The 22943-nt window shown below is 44.4% G+C and overlaps 3 protein-coding genes across 6 annotated transcripts in view; 1 reads left to right on the forward strand and 2 right to left on the reverse strand.

The window, feature by feature from the left end:
• Window positions 1–10282, reverse strand: part of KIF5C (kinesin family member 5C) — an 88600-nt gene extending 78318 nt beyond the window's left edge. For all 4 annotated transcript variants that reach the window (XM_075092758.1, XM_075092759.1, XM_075092760.1 and 1 more), the window contains exon 1: window positions 10075–10282. In XM_075092758.1, coding sequence (XP_074948859.1) covers window positions 10075–10200 — 126 coding nt within the window. In that variant the 5' untranslated portion in view covers window positions 10201–10282. The remainder of the gene's footprint in view (window positions 1–10074) is intronic.
• The window catches only part of ORC4 (origin recognition complex subunit 4), a 446994-nt gene that overhangs the window by 179616 nt on the left and 244435 nt on the right, over window positions 1–22943 (forward strand). The window lies entirely within an intron of this gene.
• The window catches only part of EPC2 (enhancer of polycomb 2), a 49641-nt gene continuing 46356 nt past the window's right edge, over window positions 19659–22943 (reverse strand). The window contains exons 13-14 of the mRNA XM_075092763.1: window positions 22545–22878; window positions 19659–20942 (exon numbers count right to left, since the gene is read on the reverse strand). Of these exons, the coding sequence (XP_074948864.1) occupies window positions 20870–20942; window positions 22545–22878 (407 nt within the window). The 3' untranslated portion in view covers window positions 19659–20869. The remainder of the gene's footprint in view (window positions 20943–22544; window positions 22879–22943) is intronic.

The raw sequence follows: 22943 nt of genomic DNA on the forward strand, positions 1-22943 counted from the left end.
CACCAGCAGCAAAACCCAGGAGCAGTGTGGCTTCCCAGGGTCAGAGAAGTCACTGTGTTTTAAAAGGGCATGTGGCATTGACCAAGCCATCAGCAAATTCCGTCAGGTACACAGCCAGCAAAGCAAGATACTGACATTTGCTGTGCCTGCTCCAGCTGAACTGGCCACAAGCACCTCGATGGAATATCACTGCATGTTTTGAGCTAGTCCAATATCCATACATAGAGATACATACAGGTATCTATACATACATATAGATACATACATAGATATATACATCCTCCAACTGCATCCTGTGCTTCCCTCACTAGGCTCTAGTGTCTGCAAGTACAGCAGCTCAACTATTCGTACTACAGAGCAACGTATTTAAAAAAAAAACAACAAACAAACAACCCAAATGACTTTCCTTAGTACATTTTTGGAACAGATTATTACTAAGTGAACAACATAAAATCTCAAAGGTCTGTGAGAAGTTGCAGCATTATCCACATCTCGCTGTTGGCCTAAATACAGAGACTGAAGCAATTCAGGAGAACTGTACAGTCAAGAACAGAGATTACAACTGCAAAAAAATCTGACTTCTGTTAACAGCTTTGCTAAAAATATTCACTAACCCAGTTACCCCAATTCGGATAATGGTCTCCTGCACATCCTTTGCTAGGTGAGAGAATAATTTAGCAGTCAGAAGGATACTTGTGTATCAGAGACTCGACTTCCCTGTAGATTCCCAATGTGACTTTAAAAGTCAACTTTCACCCCCCAAAATAAGAGGTCATCTTTACCTCACAGGCTGCCACAAGGACAATTAAATAGAAAAGACTGTGTCATAGCAACAATTTCTAAGTAAATTCAAGAATATTTTGTTCAGTACAGCAGAAGTTACTGCAAGCCTTTGGGCCATTAGACATATCAGAAAACATGTTTTTCGGTGTCACATCCTCCTCATGCAACGGGAATGTTTAAAAACAGCTTCAAAACACCCAGTTTTTCCAGAATCCTGCTGCTCCCTGACCCAGAAGACAGTCTCTTGTACCAACCAAGAGCACCTCCTATCCATCATTATAACTAGGTAGTAGAGTAAGATTTCTTTTAGCAGAGTGAAGTACTGAAAAAATGAATCACTTTTAGCAAAGACATCTAAGAGGACTGCTATTAAATATTTAAGTTCTTATCTCTGAATACTCATTTCTCATGGGGAAAAAACCCAGCATTCTTGGTTTCAATTAGATTCTATCTCATAATTTGAAAATATGCATTTTCTGAAGCTGTCATGGGACCAATTATTGATATTATAATGGGAATCCGATAACAATCATATGCATTTCCAGGACATCCCATAAAAAGTCAAGAACCAAACAGGCCATAAATATACAGAAACATCTTGGCTCCTTCCAGCAGATGAATAAAACCAGGAATCCACCAGAAATGCCATGCCTGTGACTCCACACCTTTAAGATTCTGAAGGATCCTACTTCAGGTGTTTTGAGGTAATGGGGTTTTTTGCTGTTGTGCTGGGTTTGGTTTTGGGGTGGTTTTTTTAAGTATGCAATATTTTCACACTCCAAAATCCCGTAAAATTGAATAAAGGTATTTTCCCAGTTCGCAAAGCCATCACACAGACAAATCCAACACCTACCTTCCAGTGGAGCTGGAAGAACAAACATTGACAACGCTGCAGCCAAGTCAAAAGTGTCAAGCAAATACTGAGCAACTCTAAATCACTTTTCTGCTTCTACACCCGCAGCATCAGCTGAAGCACAGGTTACCCTGTATTGCACACCCAGCCTGAGGTCTCAAATGACTCGGATCCAGCACCCCTTCGTATTTCTCCCCGCTGCCAAAGAAGAGCTCTGCTGCCTCACCCTGAAGCATCCTGGTTCTCAGCAGTACAGAGAACTGAGAGCAGACCCTGAACCAAGGCTCATTCCCACACAGATATACAGGGGTTTTTTAAGTCACCTGAGTACCTTCGTAAATAACTTTTCAGAATGAGTTGTACCTCGGCAGCACCTCTGAGCTTTAAAAGGCTGCAGCAACACAAAAGCAAACAGAAGAGGGAAAGTAAAGGGTCTGAAAGTAGGTGGTAGGTAATTGTGTTCGGTCTTGTTGGGCTACATTAAGACAAAACATATCAAGTTCAAAGGGACCCAACAAAAACAGACCCAAACCACAAATAAATCCCTTTGTGTGGAGGAGATCTTCTGATAAAAACATTCATCCCAAATTCCAAACGTGCTCTTGTGTTCAACTAAACCAGCCAGAATTTAACAAGAAATGCACCAGCAACCAGACCATCCCAAGCCATGGAGGCTAACAGGTGGAAACTGGATTACATGTGTTTCTTTTCCAAGCAGAGAACAGATCACCCCATTCGTTCGTTCCTTCCATGCCACTGCGACCTTTTCAACGTGTGTCCACAACTCCCCTTTTCCCCACACGTATGGTATTACCGATGAACAACACGGCTCAATTTATGCACACTGAAGTCTTCAAACAAAAGAACAGACAAATACTGATAAGACAAGACATTTAATTTTCATTTAACATTGTCCTCAGTGGAAGGAGAATCCCACCTTTAAGAAAGCACAGTTGTGAGATCTGCAGGTGTTGCACCTCTGCAACTTGCTCTGATGCGCTGATTACAGAGTTAGAAATGTACGTTAGTGCCTGGAGACACGATTGGCATTTCGGAACCGGTACATTTGGAAGAAAACAAATCCTAAGGTGAGTCATTTTAATGATAACAGGAAGAGCACGAAGGTAATACCAAGGGTGTCAGTAGTCCAGTTAAAAACTGTCAAGAAAAACTAAATGAAATAATCTCTCCTCCTAAGTATCTGTTTTTACAGAGCATCTGTCCCCCACCCCAATCCTCAAAAAGCTACTACAGAGAAAAGCATATTAATATTAAAGACTTATAAGTGGCATCTCATCCTTCATTTTATCTTTTGTAACAGCTTTTATTCTTCTGGCAGTTTGAAAGACTGTAACAATATGTGGAGATGTAAGTACACATCACACCCTAACAGCTTGCTCCCTGCATGTTATGCCTTGGTTTAGGGCAGGAAGCTTCAGGAGAAATCATCTCCAATGATGCGGGCAAAAAAAAGTACTCCCAGACTTCCCCAAATACCGATAAATCTGACTGTACCAGACTGAACAGCCATTTGCAAAAATGAATCCGAACACCAGTGACGAACTACGGCATCTCAGGGGAAGGAAACAAAGACTGGAACGAGGTATGCGAGTACAGATGCTGAATGGTCTAAACCTTCTGGGCTAAACCAAAGGCATGCTGCAGGAGCTACCAGAGGAAAACAGACAACGTTCACAGTGGCAGGAGACTACATTTTCTAGTTGTTTGACAATCTATCTTGTTGAAATATATCATCTGTATTTTAAGTTTCAAAGCTTTAAGGATGAACCTGTGTTTTTGACAGGATAGGTGTGCAAGATGAAGATCTTTTTAGAGAAAGATGTCCAGGTAGGATTAGAAAAAGATTTTTTAAAGCCTTCAATGCCCTAAGGAAACACAAAAGGGAAACTGCTCCGGTGAAAAAAATAATAAGCTTTGTATTTTGAGTAAATCATCTTTCTAGCACCACCATCAATAAATAGAAGCTATTTTCACACCTCATTTCTCACTACATTTTTAGAAAACAGAAAAGCATATACAACTTCATCCAAGAAGTACCAACTGATCCATGTTGAATAATTTTCCCGCAGTTCAGCACTTCCCAGACAAGCTTGAAAAAATATCCCTTCCAGAACAGAAAGAGCAGAGGATTCAGAAAAGAAACAAACAGAAATCTCCAAACGACACTGTCCCCGCCAAAGTCACTATGTTTAAATCAAGCAAGAATGTGATGAGCAGTGTTTAGCAAGCCCCGGATTTTGCTTCAAACCTTAACTGGGAGGAAAGGATCTCTGTCTCACGAACATCTTAGAAAACTGGTTTGGTGCCAGCAGAGTCCCGGGAGCCCAATCACCCACGGCTCATGCCGACACCTGAGGCGCAGCCTAGGGGAACCCCCACAGAGCATTGCTACCCATGGGGCTCGGGCAGACCCGAGGGTGTTACTCATAGACCCAACTCACCGCCCTCTAAACAACACCACGCTCTGCCCCTGTGTGAAGTTTCAAAGCTCTACGTGTGCCAAATCGCCATGCAAGCCCACAGCATTCCCTTCGGAAAGCTGTCTCCCCATCCCGTAATGACCCAGCCCAGGTTATGGGGTTGGACAGATATACAGGCTGGTGCTAGAGAAGGAGAACGTCTGGGGTCTGGAGAAGCTCAGAGACTTTTTTGCAAGCCCTTATCAAGCCAGACTTTTTCCACTGACTTATTTTACGGGAGAGTAAGTCATGTTGTCCATTACACTTGCTTCAGTGCTTTAGGGAAGTATCACTGCGTCAAGAAATAAATGCATTGTATTTCTTGATAATTAGATCTGGAACAGTTTTGTTCTTTAGCCAACACACTGTTAAACCAGAACCAAAAGTCTACTCTGCCAGTCATCTCGTCTGTCCCGTGATTTTAGCCTTCTATACAAGCTTCTGAAAGTAAGTGAGAAGTGCAACAGTATGCCTTAGGAAGACAACTACCCTCTTTAAAAATCAAGCACACGAGCAGCTCCCTGAACAGCTACCACAGCAGTTCTTCAGTAAATGAAATAATTTATTTTGCAAGGTACAGAAAAGCCACCCGGACCAAATGGAATCATCTCGTATTTGTTCTTTCCCAAATGAACAGCAACATGCTATGATTTACAGGCTTCCGCTTCTTCCCAAGATACCTACTGGCTTAAGCTACTGAGAGAAATCACCCAAAAAAAAGCAAGTGCCAGATCTGTCAGTCTTGTGCTGCTGCTGCTGCTGCTCTGGAAATAGCCTGACCTGAAAGCAACACAGCCCAAAGCCAGGGGGGAACGAGCACAGCACATCATGGTTCATCTCATCCACAAAACGGGAAAACACAGCAGATGAGAGACATTCACAGCTTATGCCAGGGTGCAGGAGGATTAACAACACTCTTGAAAGAAACAGCTCCCACCAAGGTATTTCTCAGCTCTTAGTGTCTTCAGATACCCTCAATCCCACATAAATGTCCTGCTTAGCTATGCCAGCTACTTTTATCTCACACCAGTCCTTCACAAAAGCTTTCATACAAAACATGCTCAGTCTCCAACGGAAAAGAGTTGAGCAGAGCTGGAAAACACACCAAAGATGCTGGGAGACAAAGCAAGCATTAGGTTCCCAGATTAAGCCTTCTGCTAGGAAACTGGCACGCTGCACATCCACTGACACATTTTACATCAAGACAGAAGCCCCATCTCACTTCACATCCTACACCAAGCCGGCATGAGCTTTCTATAAAAGGTATTTACAGATACGTCATGAACAAACCCTCTGTAAGCAGAACTGCTGTGCATTTTGAGGTAGGAATGCTTGGCTTTTGTCAGAAGCACAATCTACCACACCCAGTGAAAAATGCCATGCAGCACTGGGTGGATTTTTCATTTTTTTATATTTTTTTTTTCAGGTAGTCATTTATCTACTGCCCCAAGGATTTTTGTAGGTCTGTCTTAACCACTGAGTGCCAACTGCATACCAGCTTACAGAGATCTCTGTACAGGAAGGACTTAAGAACACGACTTTGTTTCATTAGTACAAACTCTACTGACTTTACTGGGATACAGAAATAAAAAGTAAAATATATCAAAACATTCTAGGGATGGAACATTCCAAACAGTACTTATAGCAGAAAGTATTAAAAAAAACCACAACCCTGCTCAGACTCCACCCCACCCACAGCAGAGGAATCAGCCATCAATTTTTGTTTTCTTCTACTTCATGGAATATGACGCTGCAAAACAGCAATGACCATCACACAGCGGCAGGGTATCAGGTGATGATACTTTTATTTGGTTTTAGGCACAATAACTAATTATGTGGAATGTTTTGCGGATGAAATAACAGAATTTTCCCCTGTGTGAATGAAGCATGATCCCAAAGGGCCCCTCCCATCTGCCCTGTAGCTCTCGCTGGTTTTCCCACGGGTGGTTTGCCGCGGGAGCTGGCAGAGAGTTATGCTAAAGCCCCCCAGATCGGGCAGCAAGGGGCTGAGGAAGGCTCCGCACTGCCCGCCTGACACCGTGTGCAGAGCAGAGAACTGCAGTGCTCAGCAGCTCCTGCTAAGCTGGGCTTTACACATGCCCTCACATTGCAGCTCAAAAAGCAGCTGACAACCAGAACGAAGAGTCTTTTATCCTCTTTCTGGTAATACTAACGTGAGGTTTCCAAGCTGGCTAGAGAGATTCGGTTTAGACGTTCTCCTTCCTACATGGGAGATATTTGCCTGGAAAATCAGTTTCAGATCAGTCTTGCACTACAACGGAAGCGGTTGCTCTAGTCCTAACAGAGAAAGGAGGTGAAAATACTCCTTCACAACTAAATGTCTCTATTGTTTACAACAGGGGATGGGGAAAAGGGCTGGAAGCGCTCTCCCCATCAACATAAACCAGGAAAGTATCCTCAGGGAGAGCATCCCACCAGGTGCTGAGCCTCTCTGCATCCTTCCTTTGCAGATGCTCAGGAATATGGGCACTCGGAGGAACCAGGGGAAGCATAAGGAAACCACACACCAGAAGACTGTCAGCAAACAGGTCCACACCCTCCAACAAGACCATAAGAAGCAAGCCAGCTAGAAAAATACATTTTTAGACATGTCAGCCAACACAATCAATCGAGAGTCACCTTGAGGTTGCAGAGGAGCAGAAACAAAATGAAACTGCAGTCTGTTGAGACTGTTGGGTAGCTAACCACAAAAGAAAGTGATGGATTTACCGCTGTCACCTTTTTCTGCCATGGTTAAAGATGAGATACGTTTAAAAGGCTTTTATATCTTAAACTTTAAAGTACTATCAAAATACAATGGGTTTTCTCTGTTTTAACCAAAGGAAACTTTAAGGTAAAACATTTTAATTTTCCATACTTTACTGCGCTGCATATGCAAAGCGCGTGAAGACAGATGGAAGAGGCCAGAATATAAGACACTCAGTGAAATCCCAGCTCTCAGGGAGGGGTTTAACTGGTTTGAATGGACTTAGGACATTGCCCTAGGACTTGCCTGACAAAGAGCTCTGAATCACACAACCACAGGCATTGCAGAGATACAGCTTTATTTGTGGAGTGAAAGATATCCTGGGGAAACTCAAGCCTAAGTTGTTGAACTTCCTTCATGGCTGTTTGTTTTCAAGAAATCTCATCAACTCATGATCTTTAATTTTTGCTGGAAAATCTGCTCAAGGCACTAGAGGAGTATTATGGGAGGTGACGGTGGGAGGTTCAGAAAGAAAGCATTTCCCCACAATTGTTTGCTGGGATGGAGAAGTAAATTTATTCAGACTTACTAGTCAGAAAAAATAGGCATTTCCTTTAAATCATTTCTATTTTAATTTTTCTTACATGAAGACAGAATTCCTGGGGGGGAGGGGGGTTTTCTTTGTTTTTTTTTAAGTTTTAATAGAACCCCTTTCTTTCCAATATTTTATGTAACAAAAATAAAAGCTGCATTGCAGTGTTTTTCAAATGCTATAGTAAAACATACAAAAAAAAAAAAACAACCGAGGTTCTGGTTTATTTTTGCTTTACACAGTGTTTCTAATAGCTTTTGGAGCCTAAAATCTTGCTTTTCTAGACAGAAGCCTACTCCAGTAGGGCCTTCCACCAGAATTAGGATTCCTTCTCCCTGCCAGGCATTATTTGTTGGAGGTAAGCAGTCACTCTAAAATGAGTAAATAACTACAAATGGTGCTACCTTCTACTAACCTACTGCAGTGGCATCCACTGTAAATCAAGTTACACCAAAGCTCAAGGAGCTCAGTACTGCAAATACAGAAGGCAAAGAGTATGAAAAGATTTTCATGTTCATTTACACTTACAAAACTACAAATATCCCCACGGAACCCCAGCCAGATGGTTTCTCTTGGGGGGAAAAAAAAAAAAAAAAAAAAGAGAAGCTGTATTTGAGGACATATTGCACTAGTTAAGATGACTAAAATGTGCACCTAAAAAAGACCAATATTTTGCCCTGTGAAGGGGAAGGAAAGGCATACACAAAGCTTCTGACTAGATTTTCAAGACAGCAAATAACCCCCCCAAAATGATCCTGCCAAATTGAATATACATATAAAAATAAATATTTATATTTTTATGCATTTATATAAATAAACACATGCACTCTTCTTGTTTCTCTCAAACTTTTTTATTTTCTAAACTTCCATGGTAGGAAATTGACAGTTGCCGGTAGTTTTCCTTTTTACCTTTACTAAAGGAACTACCTCCTGTCTGCAAGATATAAATACCTTTTTCAAAGCATCACAGTTACTGTTTTCCCAGACAACAGATACTTTATGGACAAAGATGCATTACATACTTGCATGCTCACTTTGGTGGGAAAAAAGGATTCTAAGTTCCACTTCTCTTAAAAAGATGGCATTGTTAAGGGATTTGCAGTAGATGTGTTTTCATCTACTTTTAATATGTCCGAGGATTTATTTATTTAAGGGAGGGGAGGGGAATTTGCTGACATTTGTTTCTGAAACACCCAAATGCCTGTGCTACAGTTTGCTTGCGTTCCAAATATCTGTGGACTGAAGGCAGCTCTCCATGGCTGACTGAGATCGACAACCAGTTTGGTTATTCTGTTGTTAACAGATTGCTGTGGGTGTCACAACTTTAACCTTCAAATAAAAAACATTAATTTGGCTACACAGAAAACATTTATGAAAAACAAGTTGGCAATTTATGTCCAGAATTGACTCATTTCTTTCTTTTGTTTTCTGCAACTGTTTGCAACTTTCATGAAAAAAGTTTCTAATCAACTCAAGGTTTTAATAAGAATCTTAACAAATCATACAAATAATTGCTTGCTCTCTGTATCAACAACTAGTTTTAAGATCCCTTTATCACAGCATAGTACCGATCAGATTATCCGCTTAACCACAGTAGACCAACATATAAAGCAAAGCACCCACATGGGTGGGTTAGACAGCAAACCAAAAGGAGAACTCAAGTTAAAGCGCCTGGGGCTGTCTATTCGCACCCACCAAGACCAGCACCAGCAGACTCCCGAGCACAACCCCAACCCACTTTGGAAAGCTCCAGCTCCCAGAACGCAAAGCAAGGCACACTCCTGCGCAAGGCCGACGAACGCGCTGCGCCACGTTAAACGCTGGGCGAAGGAGCCGCATCCCAAACCACGGAGGGCCCAGATACATGCACGCTTTGTTCGATTTAAAGCCTTTGCTGCTGTGAACAGCCTTATCCCCTCCAAAGCAAGGGAGGAAACGCAGAGTTTGGGTACGGTGGTGCTGCAAGCGTGTAGCGACTTGATATTTAAACTCATTTTTATTTTTTAAGATGAGAAAATACTTCACCTCGCATGGGTTATTTTAACTAGCGATGTTCAGGTGGTTCTGCAGGGTCCCACCAGCACCAGCACGTCCTCCCCGGCCACCACCGGCCCCAAGGCGGGACAGGGCACAGTGGATACCCTTCGCCCCGGGAAGCGGCCCGGGGTCTCGGGACAGGTTCGGCTTTGTCTTGCCTCGCAAGAGCTCCGCGCCCGCGGGGGATGGATGCTGCGGGAGGTGGAGGGATGGATGCTGCGGGAGGTGGAGGGATGGATGGATGCTGCGGGATGGGGGGAGGATGCTGCGGGGGGCTCCCCCAGCCTCGGCCAAGGGTATCCCACCGCATACCGGGAAAACTTTCTCGCCGGCGGCTGCCGCAGGGGCGCGGCGGGCGGGCGAGCATGCCCAGTCACCGGCATGACATCAGCGCCGGCAGCGGCGGCCGCCCCCGCGTCCCCAGCCCTCCCCGGGCCCGGCCGGCGACCCCCGGGGGGACACCCCAGACCCCCTCACCCGGTGGGTGGGAGGGGGCCCGGCGGGGAGCACCACCGCCACCGCCCCTCCCGCGCTCCGCCGCAGCGGGAACAATGGCCGCGGGGAGGGATGCTCGCCCCGTCACGGCGCGGCGCGGGCGGGAGAGGGATGGCAGCGCACTCACCCCGATGACCACCGTCTCCTCGCCTTTGAATTTGGGGATGAATTTATCCCCCCGGAGGATCTCCGCTTCGTTGAGGGGTCGAAACCGGCACATCACTTTGATGCTGCACTCGGCGGGGTCCGCCATGGCGGGGCGGCGGGGCGGGAGGCAGCGCTCCGCCGGGCAGGTGCCGCAGACGCCCCGCGTCGCCCCCGGCCCAGGCGCGGCTGCGCGGGGCGGGAAGGGCGGGCGGCGCCCAGCCCTCGCCCCTCAGCACCCCCGGGGCCTGACGGGAGGCGTAGTCCGGGCTGCTCAACGGATCCCACCGTCCTAACGGTCCCAACGGCTCCCCTCAGCCGCGCCGCTCCACCGCCTCGCCTCACGAAGGAAGGCGGGAGGTAGGGCGGGTTTTCCCCGCCTCAGAGCCGCCCTCCCGTCGCCAGCTCCCCCCACAGCCCCCGGGATAGCTCTTCGTCCTTGCTAATCTATAGTAATTAACTAAGGGTTATCCGTCCCAAGCTTATGCTCGTGGTGACAGGAGAAAAAGAAAAAAAAAAAAAACAAAAAGGCACAAAGAGGGGAGCAGGTACTTCATTTCCACCTGGCGTCATCTGCTCCATTTTAAAGCAGATTAGGCCTCCACAGGCAGCTGCTCTCTGAGGGAAAAGATGTCAGGAGCAAGGACTCGAAACCTGCACTTCACCTCCTACCCAAGCTCCATCCATAACCAAGTTAAAGGGCGCTTGCTGCTGGGATGCTGTCATGGTTCCATGACATGGTGTGTGCCAGTGCTTCCCTTCATTGCATTACCCGTATTTTCTGTGAGGAAAAGCAGAAAGCATAGTGTCTCTGGGTGACGCTTTGACCTTGTTACATTTACAAGAAGTTTGCCACGAAGCAGTCAGTGAATCAGCATCTGGGAAAGACAAAGTCTGTAGCCGGCTCCTACACTTCAGGGTTGAAGTCCTCCTCCCTCACTCTCTGACAAGGAACATGGCAACATTTCTTTTTTACCAGCTAAAAATACCTTCAATTTACCCTCCTGCCCCAACCCTGTGCCAAGGCCAGTTCATTTCACTAGATTACATGTGGTACCTTAGACTGTTTCAGACCATTGTAGTCTCCTCCTCCCTCATTTTCTCCCTACAAGAAGCTAGTCTGCCTAAGGACGAATGTGACAACTGCTAATGTCTTCTGGAAAGTTGCAGAGGTTCCCTGGACTTTACCAGCTCCAAGCAACTTCTGAAACTGGTTTCCTCTGCAGATCAGAGCACCAGTTTCCTTAAATTAGCCTCAGTCGTACAATTAAGGTGACATTGGTCAGTTCTTTGGCATTGCTACAGAGATTTCCCTTCCTTCTGGCCACAGTGGTTGTCCCCATTACCTGATGTGGATGCGAGAAGAGCAGGCTAGTTACAAAGGCTCTCATCCCCTTCTTAAAAGCAATTACACCAGGGGGAGTTAGCAATGTGCAGGATGCGATAAGACATTATTATATAATGTGATTTATTCCCGTGGATTACCAATTATCTAGCCCTTTATTTCTCTTATGTTTCAAGCTTTTACCCTGAATAGCAAATTCTTAAGTCATGACAAGTAGGGGCTTAGTCATAAAAGACAATCATTTCGATGAATTAATCCTTATTTTTCTCCATTATCAAGAGCTCATTTTGGAGGAAGATAGGCAAACCTCGATTTTCCTATTAGAGTAGGTATAATCTGTGATCAGGAAGAATGCACTGAAAAGCCGTCTGTTCTTAGCAATTTTGTCACAAACAATACCGCGTTGTCTGTATTCTAAACAATACCCTATTGTCACAAAACTGCTAATTTTATTACTTATTCCCAGATTACAGAGTTAAGCAGCCTAGTAGGAACATTAGTTTTCAGCCCAATTCAGGTGTGATCAGAACCTCCTTCAGCTTGTGAGCTTCTTCCGGTGTGTTCTGGATGCCTGGTGGAAGGTATGATTTACAGTTTATTGGGAAACTGCTTCACCTAAAAACACAAACTAGCAAGATACAGAAAAATAGCCATACTCCGCTGCTGTAATCTTAAGCATTACCATTATTCATCTTTCACTCCTGAAGCCATGGTTTTTTTCAGACAGTATACTTAGAAGAAATACCACTACAGATATACTCCGCTTGGCTTTGTTGAGCTACAGTACACCAGAACGCAAGAGAATTTTCTTGCTATTGGTACCACAAAGTAAAAGAAAGTGAACCTCGGTATCATCTTATTTTCCTCCAACTGCGGGGCAAGCTCTCCAGCTAGATACAAAGTCCATGGTTTAAATCACCGTGGCAGATGAGACACGGTTTGACAGCGAGTTCTGACTGTACCTGAAAAAATTCTGAAGCTAAGCCAACCTCAGCTGGGACAGTTCACTAAGCAGCCTGGGACGTCTGAGATCTGAAGGGAATGACAAATCTCCACCTCGAAGGCGGGGGTGAAGAGGGCGGCCACATGGGAACAGCGAGATGCCATTTCTCTGTAGATGAGCCACCAATACAGCCAAGCTGTTCAGGCTGCAGGAAAATCAAGGAGAGGGCATGTGATAGGGGTTCTGAACAACAGCAGAGCGGATGCTGATGGGGAGGTGGTCCCACAGGAATGAGGGAACGGATGCCTGGGCATTTCAGAAGTGAAGAAAAACCCTAATTTCCTATCCACACAGCCAAAAGAATATGATTTCCTTTCATTGCTTCTGGGCTCCAGGAACGACCTTTAGTGTTGGAAACGAGCTTCAGGAGGAAAAGAACAACAAGATTGAATATCTGCTGTCTTTAACAATTCAGTGCCATGAACAGACGCCGGTACTGGCCAGGGGCCTAACTTCTCAGCAGGGAGAGCAGCTTTAACGTGGATTCCATTGATCCTGGTGTCTCAGCACTGGCCATTGAGATGAAATCTGATGATAGGCTTCTGTCATCTGTGCTGAGATATGTCTACAGGGAAAGCATTTCTTCCAGGAGGTACCGAAAGGGTTGGGATCCCCGTGACAAAAAGCAATTTCAAATGTCGAGGGTAGTTAATGTCCCTTGGTGTCCCACAGGCACCAGAAGACGCTGTTAGGAGTGCGTCAGGGAAAATGTTTACAAAGCCAGAACAGAAAGCATTTAACAGGAATAAAAATAAATAAAGGAAGCCAAAGACTGTAGTTTAGGCAACAAAATGAGCTAAAAAGTGCTGAGAAGGCAGCTAGGAGGATCTGAGATATGGAAACAATCTAACCCGCATACTCACGCATCACTTCAGGCAAGGAGACATCTTTACCTTTCAGAAAGGCTGGGCTATGAGACCATTTGTCCAGGCAAAGTTAAAATTTAATAGCAAAAGGTATAGGATCTGCATAATGGACACTCTTGGTTGACCAAGACAATCATCCCAGAAGCAGCATTTCCCTTGGTCAGACGGGTAAGGATCTGCTCAGTGATCAGGGGTTCCTTCCCCATGCTTCCACAGAAAGGTCGGATATGGGAACCGCCAGGCAAAAGATACTCCATCGGAAAACATCTGGGCATGTTGGCAGGGAGTTTAAGTGCAGCCATTGTTTCTGGTTTGCAAAACACTTCAATGTATGCTTAAAGTATGTGTGTAAGTGTGGTAAGTACACACATAAATCTCAATCTTCATATAAATTATTCACGTTATGCATTGTCATACATATCATGTTATCCCACCTCAAAAAATGGGATTGCTAAAAATAAATTGATTTCTACTGCTTTGTATGAAACAGCACAGTATTTTAGTTGATTATCCAATACTCAAAATACTTTTCCAACTTTCAGAATCCCAGAATGCAGGGGTTGGGAGGGCCCTCTGGAGCTCACCCCATCCCACCCCTGCTTGAGCAGGCACCCCCAGAGCAGGGGCACAGGGCCGCGTCCAGGCGGGGTGTGAATGTCTCCAGGGAAGGGACCCCACAGCCTCCCTGGGCAGCCTGTGCCCCTGCTCTGGCACCTGCACATGAAAGAAGGTTTTTCCTCATGTTCAGGTGGAACTTCCCGCGTTCCAGCTTGTGCCCGTGGCCCCTTGGCCTGGCGTTGGGCACCACTGAAAAGAGCCCGGCCCCATCCTCCTGACACCCGCCCTTCAGATGCTTATAGGTATTGATGAGATCCCCCCTCAGCTTCTCTTCTCCAGGCTGAACAAACCCAGGTCTCTCAGCCTTTCCTCACAAGGGAGATGCTCCAGCCCCTGATCGTCTTCATAGTTCTGCGTTGGACTTGCTCCAGCACTTCCCTATCCTTCTGAACCGGGGTGCCCAAAACAATTCATTCATTTGGGTGACTCTATAAAAGGATATATAAAAGGATATATAAAAGGATTATAACTTAAGAAAAAAAAAAAAAGAGCTTTTTCTTCCTTAACTATAAAGCAATCATAGAAACCTCAACCAAATGAAGAACCCCGACCCCACTAAAAAAAAAAAAAAAAAAATAAATACAGAGCCGTGAAACACAAAGCCTCCACACTGAATTTTGCTGTGAGGGGCAACGTGTCCGTTGTCAAACCCCCCAGCTTTATGCATGAAAATGCAGAAAGAGTTAACCAGCACTGCAGGCAGATGATGCCATCTTCTGGTGTCACTTACACAGCTGCTGATTTAAAACCGGGATGACTCGTCTAGTCAGATCATCCTCAGGAAGATGGGGGACGATGTTATTTTTAGCATCACTTTATCCCCAGGGCAGGGTTCAATGAAGTCGCATTAATTCAGGAGGGGTCGGTGAAGCATTAAGCAGCGATGGTGGGAAAGCGAGTGCCAGGCTGCCATCAGCTCGCCGCCAGCTGCCACCAGCCCGTCCCCAGGGGGTGAAGTCAGGGCATACAGGGCTATGTCGCCACTTGCTGAAGCGGGGCCTTGCATCCCCGTCAAAAATCAGTCCGAGTTTGAAAGTGTAATGTTAGTTGTGCCTCACCTCGGTCAGCTGATCATCCTCTGCCCCGTTAGCTTCTTCCTGCTCTCCTTAGGAGAGTTCAACAGCTGGCAGGCACGGTGTTGGTTTAAGTTTACAGACATTCCTGAGGAGGTAAGGTCTTGCCAGAACACAATACGTAGGGTGCTCCAGTCAGAGCCTTTTCTTTTTACCTGTCAGAATGCTAAGGAAGTGGTTGCATGCTCCTGGCTCACAAAAGGATTTAGGGTGCTGTATCTGTTCTGTTACAACTTTTATCGCTATCTAGTGTGGCCTTAATTAATTGCCTCCCTCCGCCATTTGCCCCTTGCTCTCTAATTGATCTTTCTACATTATCCTCCCTGTGTGATTACATTTGTCCTGGCGTTAAATCAGCGTATAATGGGTTGAAGCCAGATTGGACTAAACTGATTTCCCCATTCTGAAGTCACAGAAACAATTGTAACTTTGGGGGAAAAAAAGGCAGCGTAGGCAGGGTACGGGGGAAGGGAAATCCTGGCACACCGGTTGGGGCTCGAGACACCTCACAGGTTCTGCACAGGAGTTTTGGGCCATCCTGCCTCGCCGTGCCTGCACGTCTGCTCACCCTGAGGCCGTCGAGGGTCGCTGGCTTGCACTGCACAGCACTCTCAGGCGGTGCAGGGACGGCCGCTTTCCACACTGCTGTGTATGGGAAGTCGATGCTGATATTCAGAGGAAGGAGTGAACAGAGCCCCTGCGGAGTGGGCATAGCCCCCGTTCCAGGAAGCAGTTCAGTTGCTCCACAGTTAGTCCCTTTTAGTTTTCAGTTTTACATCCTCTTCCAACTTCTTTTTTTTAATTCTTCTTTAAATGGTAGTTACTGGGTGACAATATAGACTGTGATAAAATGGGGTTAAATTCATGGCCAAATGTAACTAGCACAGGTACTCTTCATTAACTTTTTGAGATGACACCATTAAAAATCCAAAGCACATGCAGAAAAAACCATTACTCTGCATTTTGAGATACACCAAGTGACTCAGAAACAAACAAGTTGCTGAGAAAACAGGGAATGTAACTTCAAACTCCCGTTTCCTCCTGTATAACAGAAAGGCACTTCAGAAGCAAACATTCTCATGTTGGGGAGTGTCATTTTGGGTACCGACCGTTGCCGCAGCAGGACGGCGCACAATCAAACCCATTTAGGGCCAAGTGAGACCCTCCCGCCGGCCAGCTCCAGGCACTGCACGTAAGACACTGGTGTTCCCAGCTTTTCCCTCACAGAGTCAGCAAAGATGCAAGATGCAAATACATTCCGTCAGTTAACAGGAGTCACTCACAGAATCACAGGATGTCCTGAGCTGGAAGGGACCCACAAGGACCATCGAGCCCAACTCCTGTCCCTGCACAGGACACCCCAAATTCACACCGTGTCTCTGAGGGCCTTGTCCAAGTGCTTCTGGAACATCGCCAGGCTGGTGCTGTGATGCCTCCCTGGGGAGCTTGTTCCAGGGCTCCACCACCCTCGGGGGGAAGGACCTTCTCCTAACATCCAACCTAAATAACATCCAACTAATACCCAGCTCCTCCTAGAAGGCTCTGTATGCACTGGCACGACAAGGCACCCAAGGCCAGCGCTTGCTGAGCTAGGTGCTTAAAAGGACAGGGTAACGTACGAGTAAGAACTGCAGCCTGCCTCAAACTCATTCTTAGCCAGCGGACTTCCTTAGCAAATAGAAATGAAATCAGCGTTACTTTCTGTCTCTCTCTCTGAGGCGCATCTTTACTTAAATCTCTAGAAGGAGAATGTAAAGCATCGTAAAGAAAATTACCCAAATACACATGCTATTCTCACGCATTACTGCTGGCCTCCAAGAGGAATGCTGCCATTAAATGCATTTAGGCACTCTGCAGATAGCTGGAAGGCTGCTTTACCGCTAGGTAGGCTAGAGCAATGCAGCAGCGTATCTGTAACAATCACCCACTGCGTGCCTTTCTCAGACATGAATGCTTGGCTCTGAACAGCTAACCCCACTGACACTGTCCGGGTCTGCTGTGACGCAGGAAACGTTTCCCCTCCCTCTTACAGAGGGGGCTTTCCTTTTTCTTCTTTGCCAAGTAGCAGTTAACCGTGAAGACGTGCTTTAATTTATGGCAGTTATTCTCCATTCTTCTAAGAATGTCTGAATATTGCAAAGCCTAAAAGCAGAAGAAATAGGGAAGCGAGATTTGAAACCGTTTCCCTGAAGTCGAATCCGGGCAGTCTGCTGAGACGACAGTCCTGTATAACAAGTGTTTAGTTTGCTGTAGCCTTCAGAGCTTTCCTGTCTGGAAATGGGAATTTCTACCGGGACGCCCTATTCTCGAGGCCTGGGCAGTTGCTCCTGCAGAGAACTGGGGAGTGAGAGGAAGGCTGGTTACCTGTGAGCACAATGCCGAGGAGCCCACTTCAGGATAAATCGGTCGCCTCCTGGAGGGCTGCCTTGTCTGAGGGTTCTGCTTCCCAAGTCACAGTTATGGTAATATGGAAACAGGAAACAGTTCTGTCGTTCTCTGAAGAGGAAAACGGACTGTCAGGGAAGGAAAGGAGTCGCAAAGGCAGAGCCTCAGGGGAACTGAAAAGGGCTGCGGTAACCATCGTCTTGTTTGCAGGGGGCAAAACCCCGCACAAACAGCCTGCTGCGGAGGACTAAAGAAAAGGGTCAGCTCTGTAAATAGAACAGGATATCATTTAGATGTTGTTTGGAAAGGGAAGGAAAAGCCCTACAGCAGAACCAGAAACAAGATGCCTACAATTAAACATGTACCAAAACTCCAGTCACTCTACAGATTAAAAAAATTAGACAAGCCTTATGAGAGAAAGAATCATAATTTTCTAGCATCTGACATTTAAGGGAAAACTCTGCACGTTACATTTGGAGCCAATATAAATTGCTGTAGATAAACTACATTCAGAAAGGCTTACCTGAACAACATTGCCTGACACACAATAAAAGGGAAATCACTCTTCAAAAAAAATCACACTGCAGGTACGTGTGGTGTTCAAGAAGGGGATTAAAAAAAAAAAAAAAAAAGATGACTGTCATATCCTCCACACTTTCAACACAGCGCACAAGCGTGACTCAGTCATGGCTATTCCCTGCTGCGTACCAGGCTCAGGAGAAAGGAGGCTTTCTAACAATACTTCCTTCCTTTTCTCTTTTTAATTGAAGATTTCTATGGACTACAGTATTATTTCCCACTCTTTCCTTGCACTTGAGGCACACAATTAATTGCTAGAAATTCTTAAGATGACTATTATAACTTTAAAGCTATGTCAACACTAATCCTTTAAAAAGAAACTCATTCACCGTACGGCATTCATTAAATCCTTTTTTTCCACCTCACGTTCTTCCAGAATCTTATTAAAAGTTAAAAAACCTTTAGCTGGAGCTTCTAAGTAATTGGGTGAGGATTAGACTATACCAAGTCATAGATGCACAGCGATCTTAGAGTCATTTTCAGTCCAATTTACCATGGAAGCTACCTCCGTTTGTAGTGAGAAGAGTCTCTACTACAGCGCTCGTCATTTATGAAGTGTACAACTCCCAGTCCATGGAATAAATGACTTCACGTTTTCATTAAACCTCAAAAGGGTTTTGGGGATGTGTCAGAGAGGCGATGTTATTTTTCTGTATCAAGGGGAATAACTTCTTTTTTCTCTTCCAGACTCAGTTTTGCAACAATTCTGCTTTCAAGAAGAAATTCATTCATCCATCAGGCTCCATAGTTATTCCTGGAAATGACCCCAGTTCTACAGAAAACCCGAGACATCGGTGAAAAGATCACGTACACGTAAAGAACGATTAATGGGGAAGCCACGACTCCAGTAAAGGCACGATGCGGCTGGAGCGATGAAGCAGCACGTATTTACACGGGTGCCCCCCCTTGTGCTGACACCCCCAACCCTGCCACCGCACCTTGCCTGACCAAGGCAGCGATGCGTCATGGCTTCCTCTGACTGTTCTCACAATCTATCGTCATCTCTCCTTGTGGGCTTCATACTGAACAGAAAATAAAGCATCAGTCAAGCAGAAAACAGCTAACTTTAGACATCCGAGTTTCTGACGAGCTCTCAGTATTTAAAACTCTGCAACTGCCAGAACTTTCAACTTACAGAACGTAAGGCACAACATGTTTAAACACAACTTAGATTAAAAATAACTCACTCACTCTATATAAAAAAAGCTAAGAGGAAAAGTAGGCGGACTGCATGACATCTAGGCAAATCATATCTTGACTTTTTCGGGGTGTGGGGAGTGCTGGACTAGACAACACCCTGAGGTTCCTTCCGGCCTCAAGGTTTCTGTGATTTATAAGAAATACAGAAACATTATCCAAATTACAGGTGGAGAACCAAAACAGCAGAAAATTCAAACGCTCCTACCCGAAGTTCCTTTGGCAGAACAAGGAAGTGTCTCGTCCTGATTTACTCCTAGGTCTCAGGCCCCAGCTACGGGGCCCATCCCGCCCCGGCCGCATACTGTAAGCGCAGGAAACAATCACATAAACCGACATCTTTTGGGAAAAAGTGCGTATGCTGGGGTCAAAATCATCGAAAGACTGCCAATATCCTCTAAAGTTTGCCCTTAAAGGTTGGGCTAGATGATCTCTGAGGTCCCTTCCAACCTGTGGTTCCATTGCCTGCACACTGTGAAATAAACACATATGCAACATGGCCATGTTTTGATATGTATTTTTATTTCCCTGCAGTTTTCACTTATCAAGAACAAGTAACAGGGAAAGTTGTCTGAACTAGTGCATAAACAAACATTCTGAAACACCACTACACGTATCTAATTTACAAGAACCGTATAAAAAAAGTCACTAAAACACTACACTACGAAGGTGTCCAACGCTTACAGTCAGACTTTTTCCAACCCGTTACTTGCCTTGTAGCCACAGGAAAACTCTCCAAAATTGAAAAGACAATCTTGCCACAACCCTCCCTCCCCCCCACCACCTGGGATGGCTCGATAGCTAGACATCCAATAATTAATTATTGCAATGATATATAATGCAATACATACCTGGTAAAATATCCTTTATGTGGTGTGTTACAGTTTTAAAGCCGGTTAAAATATGCAGTCTTCAGATAAAATGTAATCAGTTGAAAATTTTCTCATATCTGCACAGTTTTAGATGTGCTAGATGCATAATTTTCCTAGTCAGGTTTTTTTTTTCCTGTGTAATTATTTTTTATAAACTGGTATTATAAATAGAAATATACATTCAAAATATATGGAAAAGTGAGTTACTACATTAAATTTGCATGTATCGATCCATCCCTTTCCCCTGCACAGTAATAGAAAATACTATTTTGCCTTGAACTTCATATTTGACAGTGAAATGCCACTAAAGTATTTACCAAAAAGTCCATCTAGTCAAATTGTGAAACAAAATGAACCAAGTGAAAACTTTACATTTCCTTTAGAAAAAAATTACAAGAATTTTGTTTCCTAACTATGAATCTTTAACTTTTTTTTTTTAGACACAAAGTTGGATTTATTTGTACAAGATACAAAATGTAAACATGGCAAAATAAATAGTTAAAACAAGTGATGCAGGATCCCATTTCATGCTCATGATCCCATTAAAGAATTATTTTTTTAATCCATTCAGTTGCAAATTCAAGTGCAAAAGCATGATGATGAATATCTACTATTCAAGTAACAGAAATAATATTGATGATACAAATAAAACTATTTTACAAGGTAGTGATTTTCCCAATTTTTACAAAATTTACATTATATATCGACTTAATACACGATATAATGATAGTCCATTTAGGTCCATTTTAGTTCTCTGTGATCCACAGAGCGCTGTATTTTGCATTCAGTTGGAATATAAGTGACTACACCACGAGCACGGGTCGAGACGCCGGTTTGAGGTTATGTCACTTCCATTGCTACTGTTGTCTCTGCTATGCCGTTCAAACCCAGTCGTTCTGGTTCATGGTTCTCTCTGCAAGAAAAGGAAGAGTCAATAGTTACAGGCAGAGCAGGAGCGTTTCCTTACGCCGTTTCAGTAACGCCTTTCACGCGCTGTGTGCTTTTACGCAGTGGTTGCCTGGAGAAACCTTAACACATACACTAGAAACAGATTATTTAAAACTAAATGCCGGCGTTTAAGAACCGCTTTTACTCCACAGTCCCTTCTACAAATTACTGCATTTCACTGTAAATTACCAGCCTAAATTATGGCTAAGAGTTACGCAGGAGCCTCCTGAAGGAGCCAAGGCAAGAAATGGTGAGTATTCTTGTTACACTGAAATAATGAAGTGGTGGTGAACCCTTCAAGATGGTCAGGAAAAAAAGTCCTAACAAAACAATAAGCAAAGGCCTCTTGTAAGAAAAAGAGACTTTTTCTTTCTTTTAATAGATTTAAATGGTGATGGAAAGCACTCATTAAGCATAATATGTTTGGGGGTTGGACTAGATGACCTTTAAAGGTCCCTTCCAACCCAAACCATCCTATGATTCTATTCACCACGATGACTCGGTACCAATAGCACATCACTCTGTTAGTGAGCAAAGCATCGTTCTAACACGATTTCCCCCCCTCCACCTCAATTCCGCTTCAGCTCTTGCACCAGAAATCTTAACTTTTGTTTCAAATTTATTATAATTCTCTCTAGAGAAGCCTGAGATCTCTTCAGCTAAGGTGGCACTTTCTAAGGCGGTTGCCGACATGACTTGTGACACCCCTCTGACTTGAAGGAAAAAAGAACCGCATGCATTAATGATATAAAGGTATGCTTTAAGGCACGACTGCTAATTCAGAAATACTTTTTCCACAATCAATGCAGTGGCCAAACAATACCTGCAATTTGAGATGGCAAAAAGCTCTTTTTAACCTCTCCAGAAGCATCACGAAATAATTAGTAAGGCACATTTACTACTATCCAATTTTTACTTTTCTAATTCATAAACAAATGTGATTGATTTTTTTAAGCTTTATACAATCCAGCAGAGATTTAAACCAGAGCCCAAATATTGTCATTTTCAGAAAACTTAGCCAACTGCAAGCTCCTGCTGCTCCTGTGAAACATCTTCTAATTGTCCTGAAATAACAGTGTTGCTTTTCAGTGAGAATAAATACCTGCCTGTATACACCAGATAGGCTGGCACCGATCTGGTTTCATTTTACATAAATATGTAACGCATGTACCTATATATATAACAGGTATGTGCCCGCCTCATCTCATGACATGAATACACTAAGTTACGGAGAGAACATGTGGAGAGTTTGATAGAACCTGCCCGAAAGCGCCGCATGAGAAGGGACAAATGAAAATGGTTAAAGCTAAGCCATTTTAAACACACCAGAAGTTTACCAAAATTACCAGTGCCTAAAGCCAGTGCAATTATTTGGGGGTTAATCTGCAAAAAAATCAGGCCTCGTGGTTTGGCACGGCCACGCCGAAGACACCAGCAGCTGCATGTTTTCCAAGGTTGAAGCTATAGTGAGAAGTCTCTTATTAGAGACGGAAACAATTCAATTTAGCACTTTATGGCAGCACTCACAGCACAAACTCAAAACCGCTCCAGCCTGCTCGACGCTTACCTTGCTATACTGCTGATGGCACTGCTAGGAGTTACCTTTGGCACTCTGTCCATACTGGCAGCAACTGTGGCGAGTTTTAAGGCTGTTGGCGATGGTGCTGAAGTCCTTGTATTGATATGCACATTGACTGGAGAAACAACACTGACGTTGTTGAGGTGCACTGCATTCGTCAGGCAAGAATTGTTCATGGGAAGCGTTTGAGGGCTGCTTGTGCACAATGCTGGAATTAAGTGGTTTGTGGTGGTGTGGCCAACTGTCCTTACAAGCTGTACAGTTGAAATCCCTGGGCTGGATGATAAAGCCATGTTGGTGGAGTACAAAGTTCTAGAGGTTCCTGTTACAAAAACAAATGTTGTTAATTAAAAATATGCCACTCCTTAGATTCAAAGCCATAGATTA

Source organism: Phalacrocorax aristotelis, chromosome 5 (genome assembly GCF_949628215.1).
Source record: "Phalacrocorax aristotelis chromosome 5, bGulAri2.1, whole genome shotgun sequence".
NCBI lineage: Eukaryota > Metazoa > Chordata > Aves > Suliformes > Phalacrocoracidae > Phalacrocorax > Phalacrocorax aristotelis.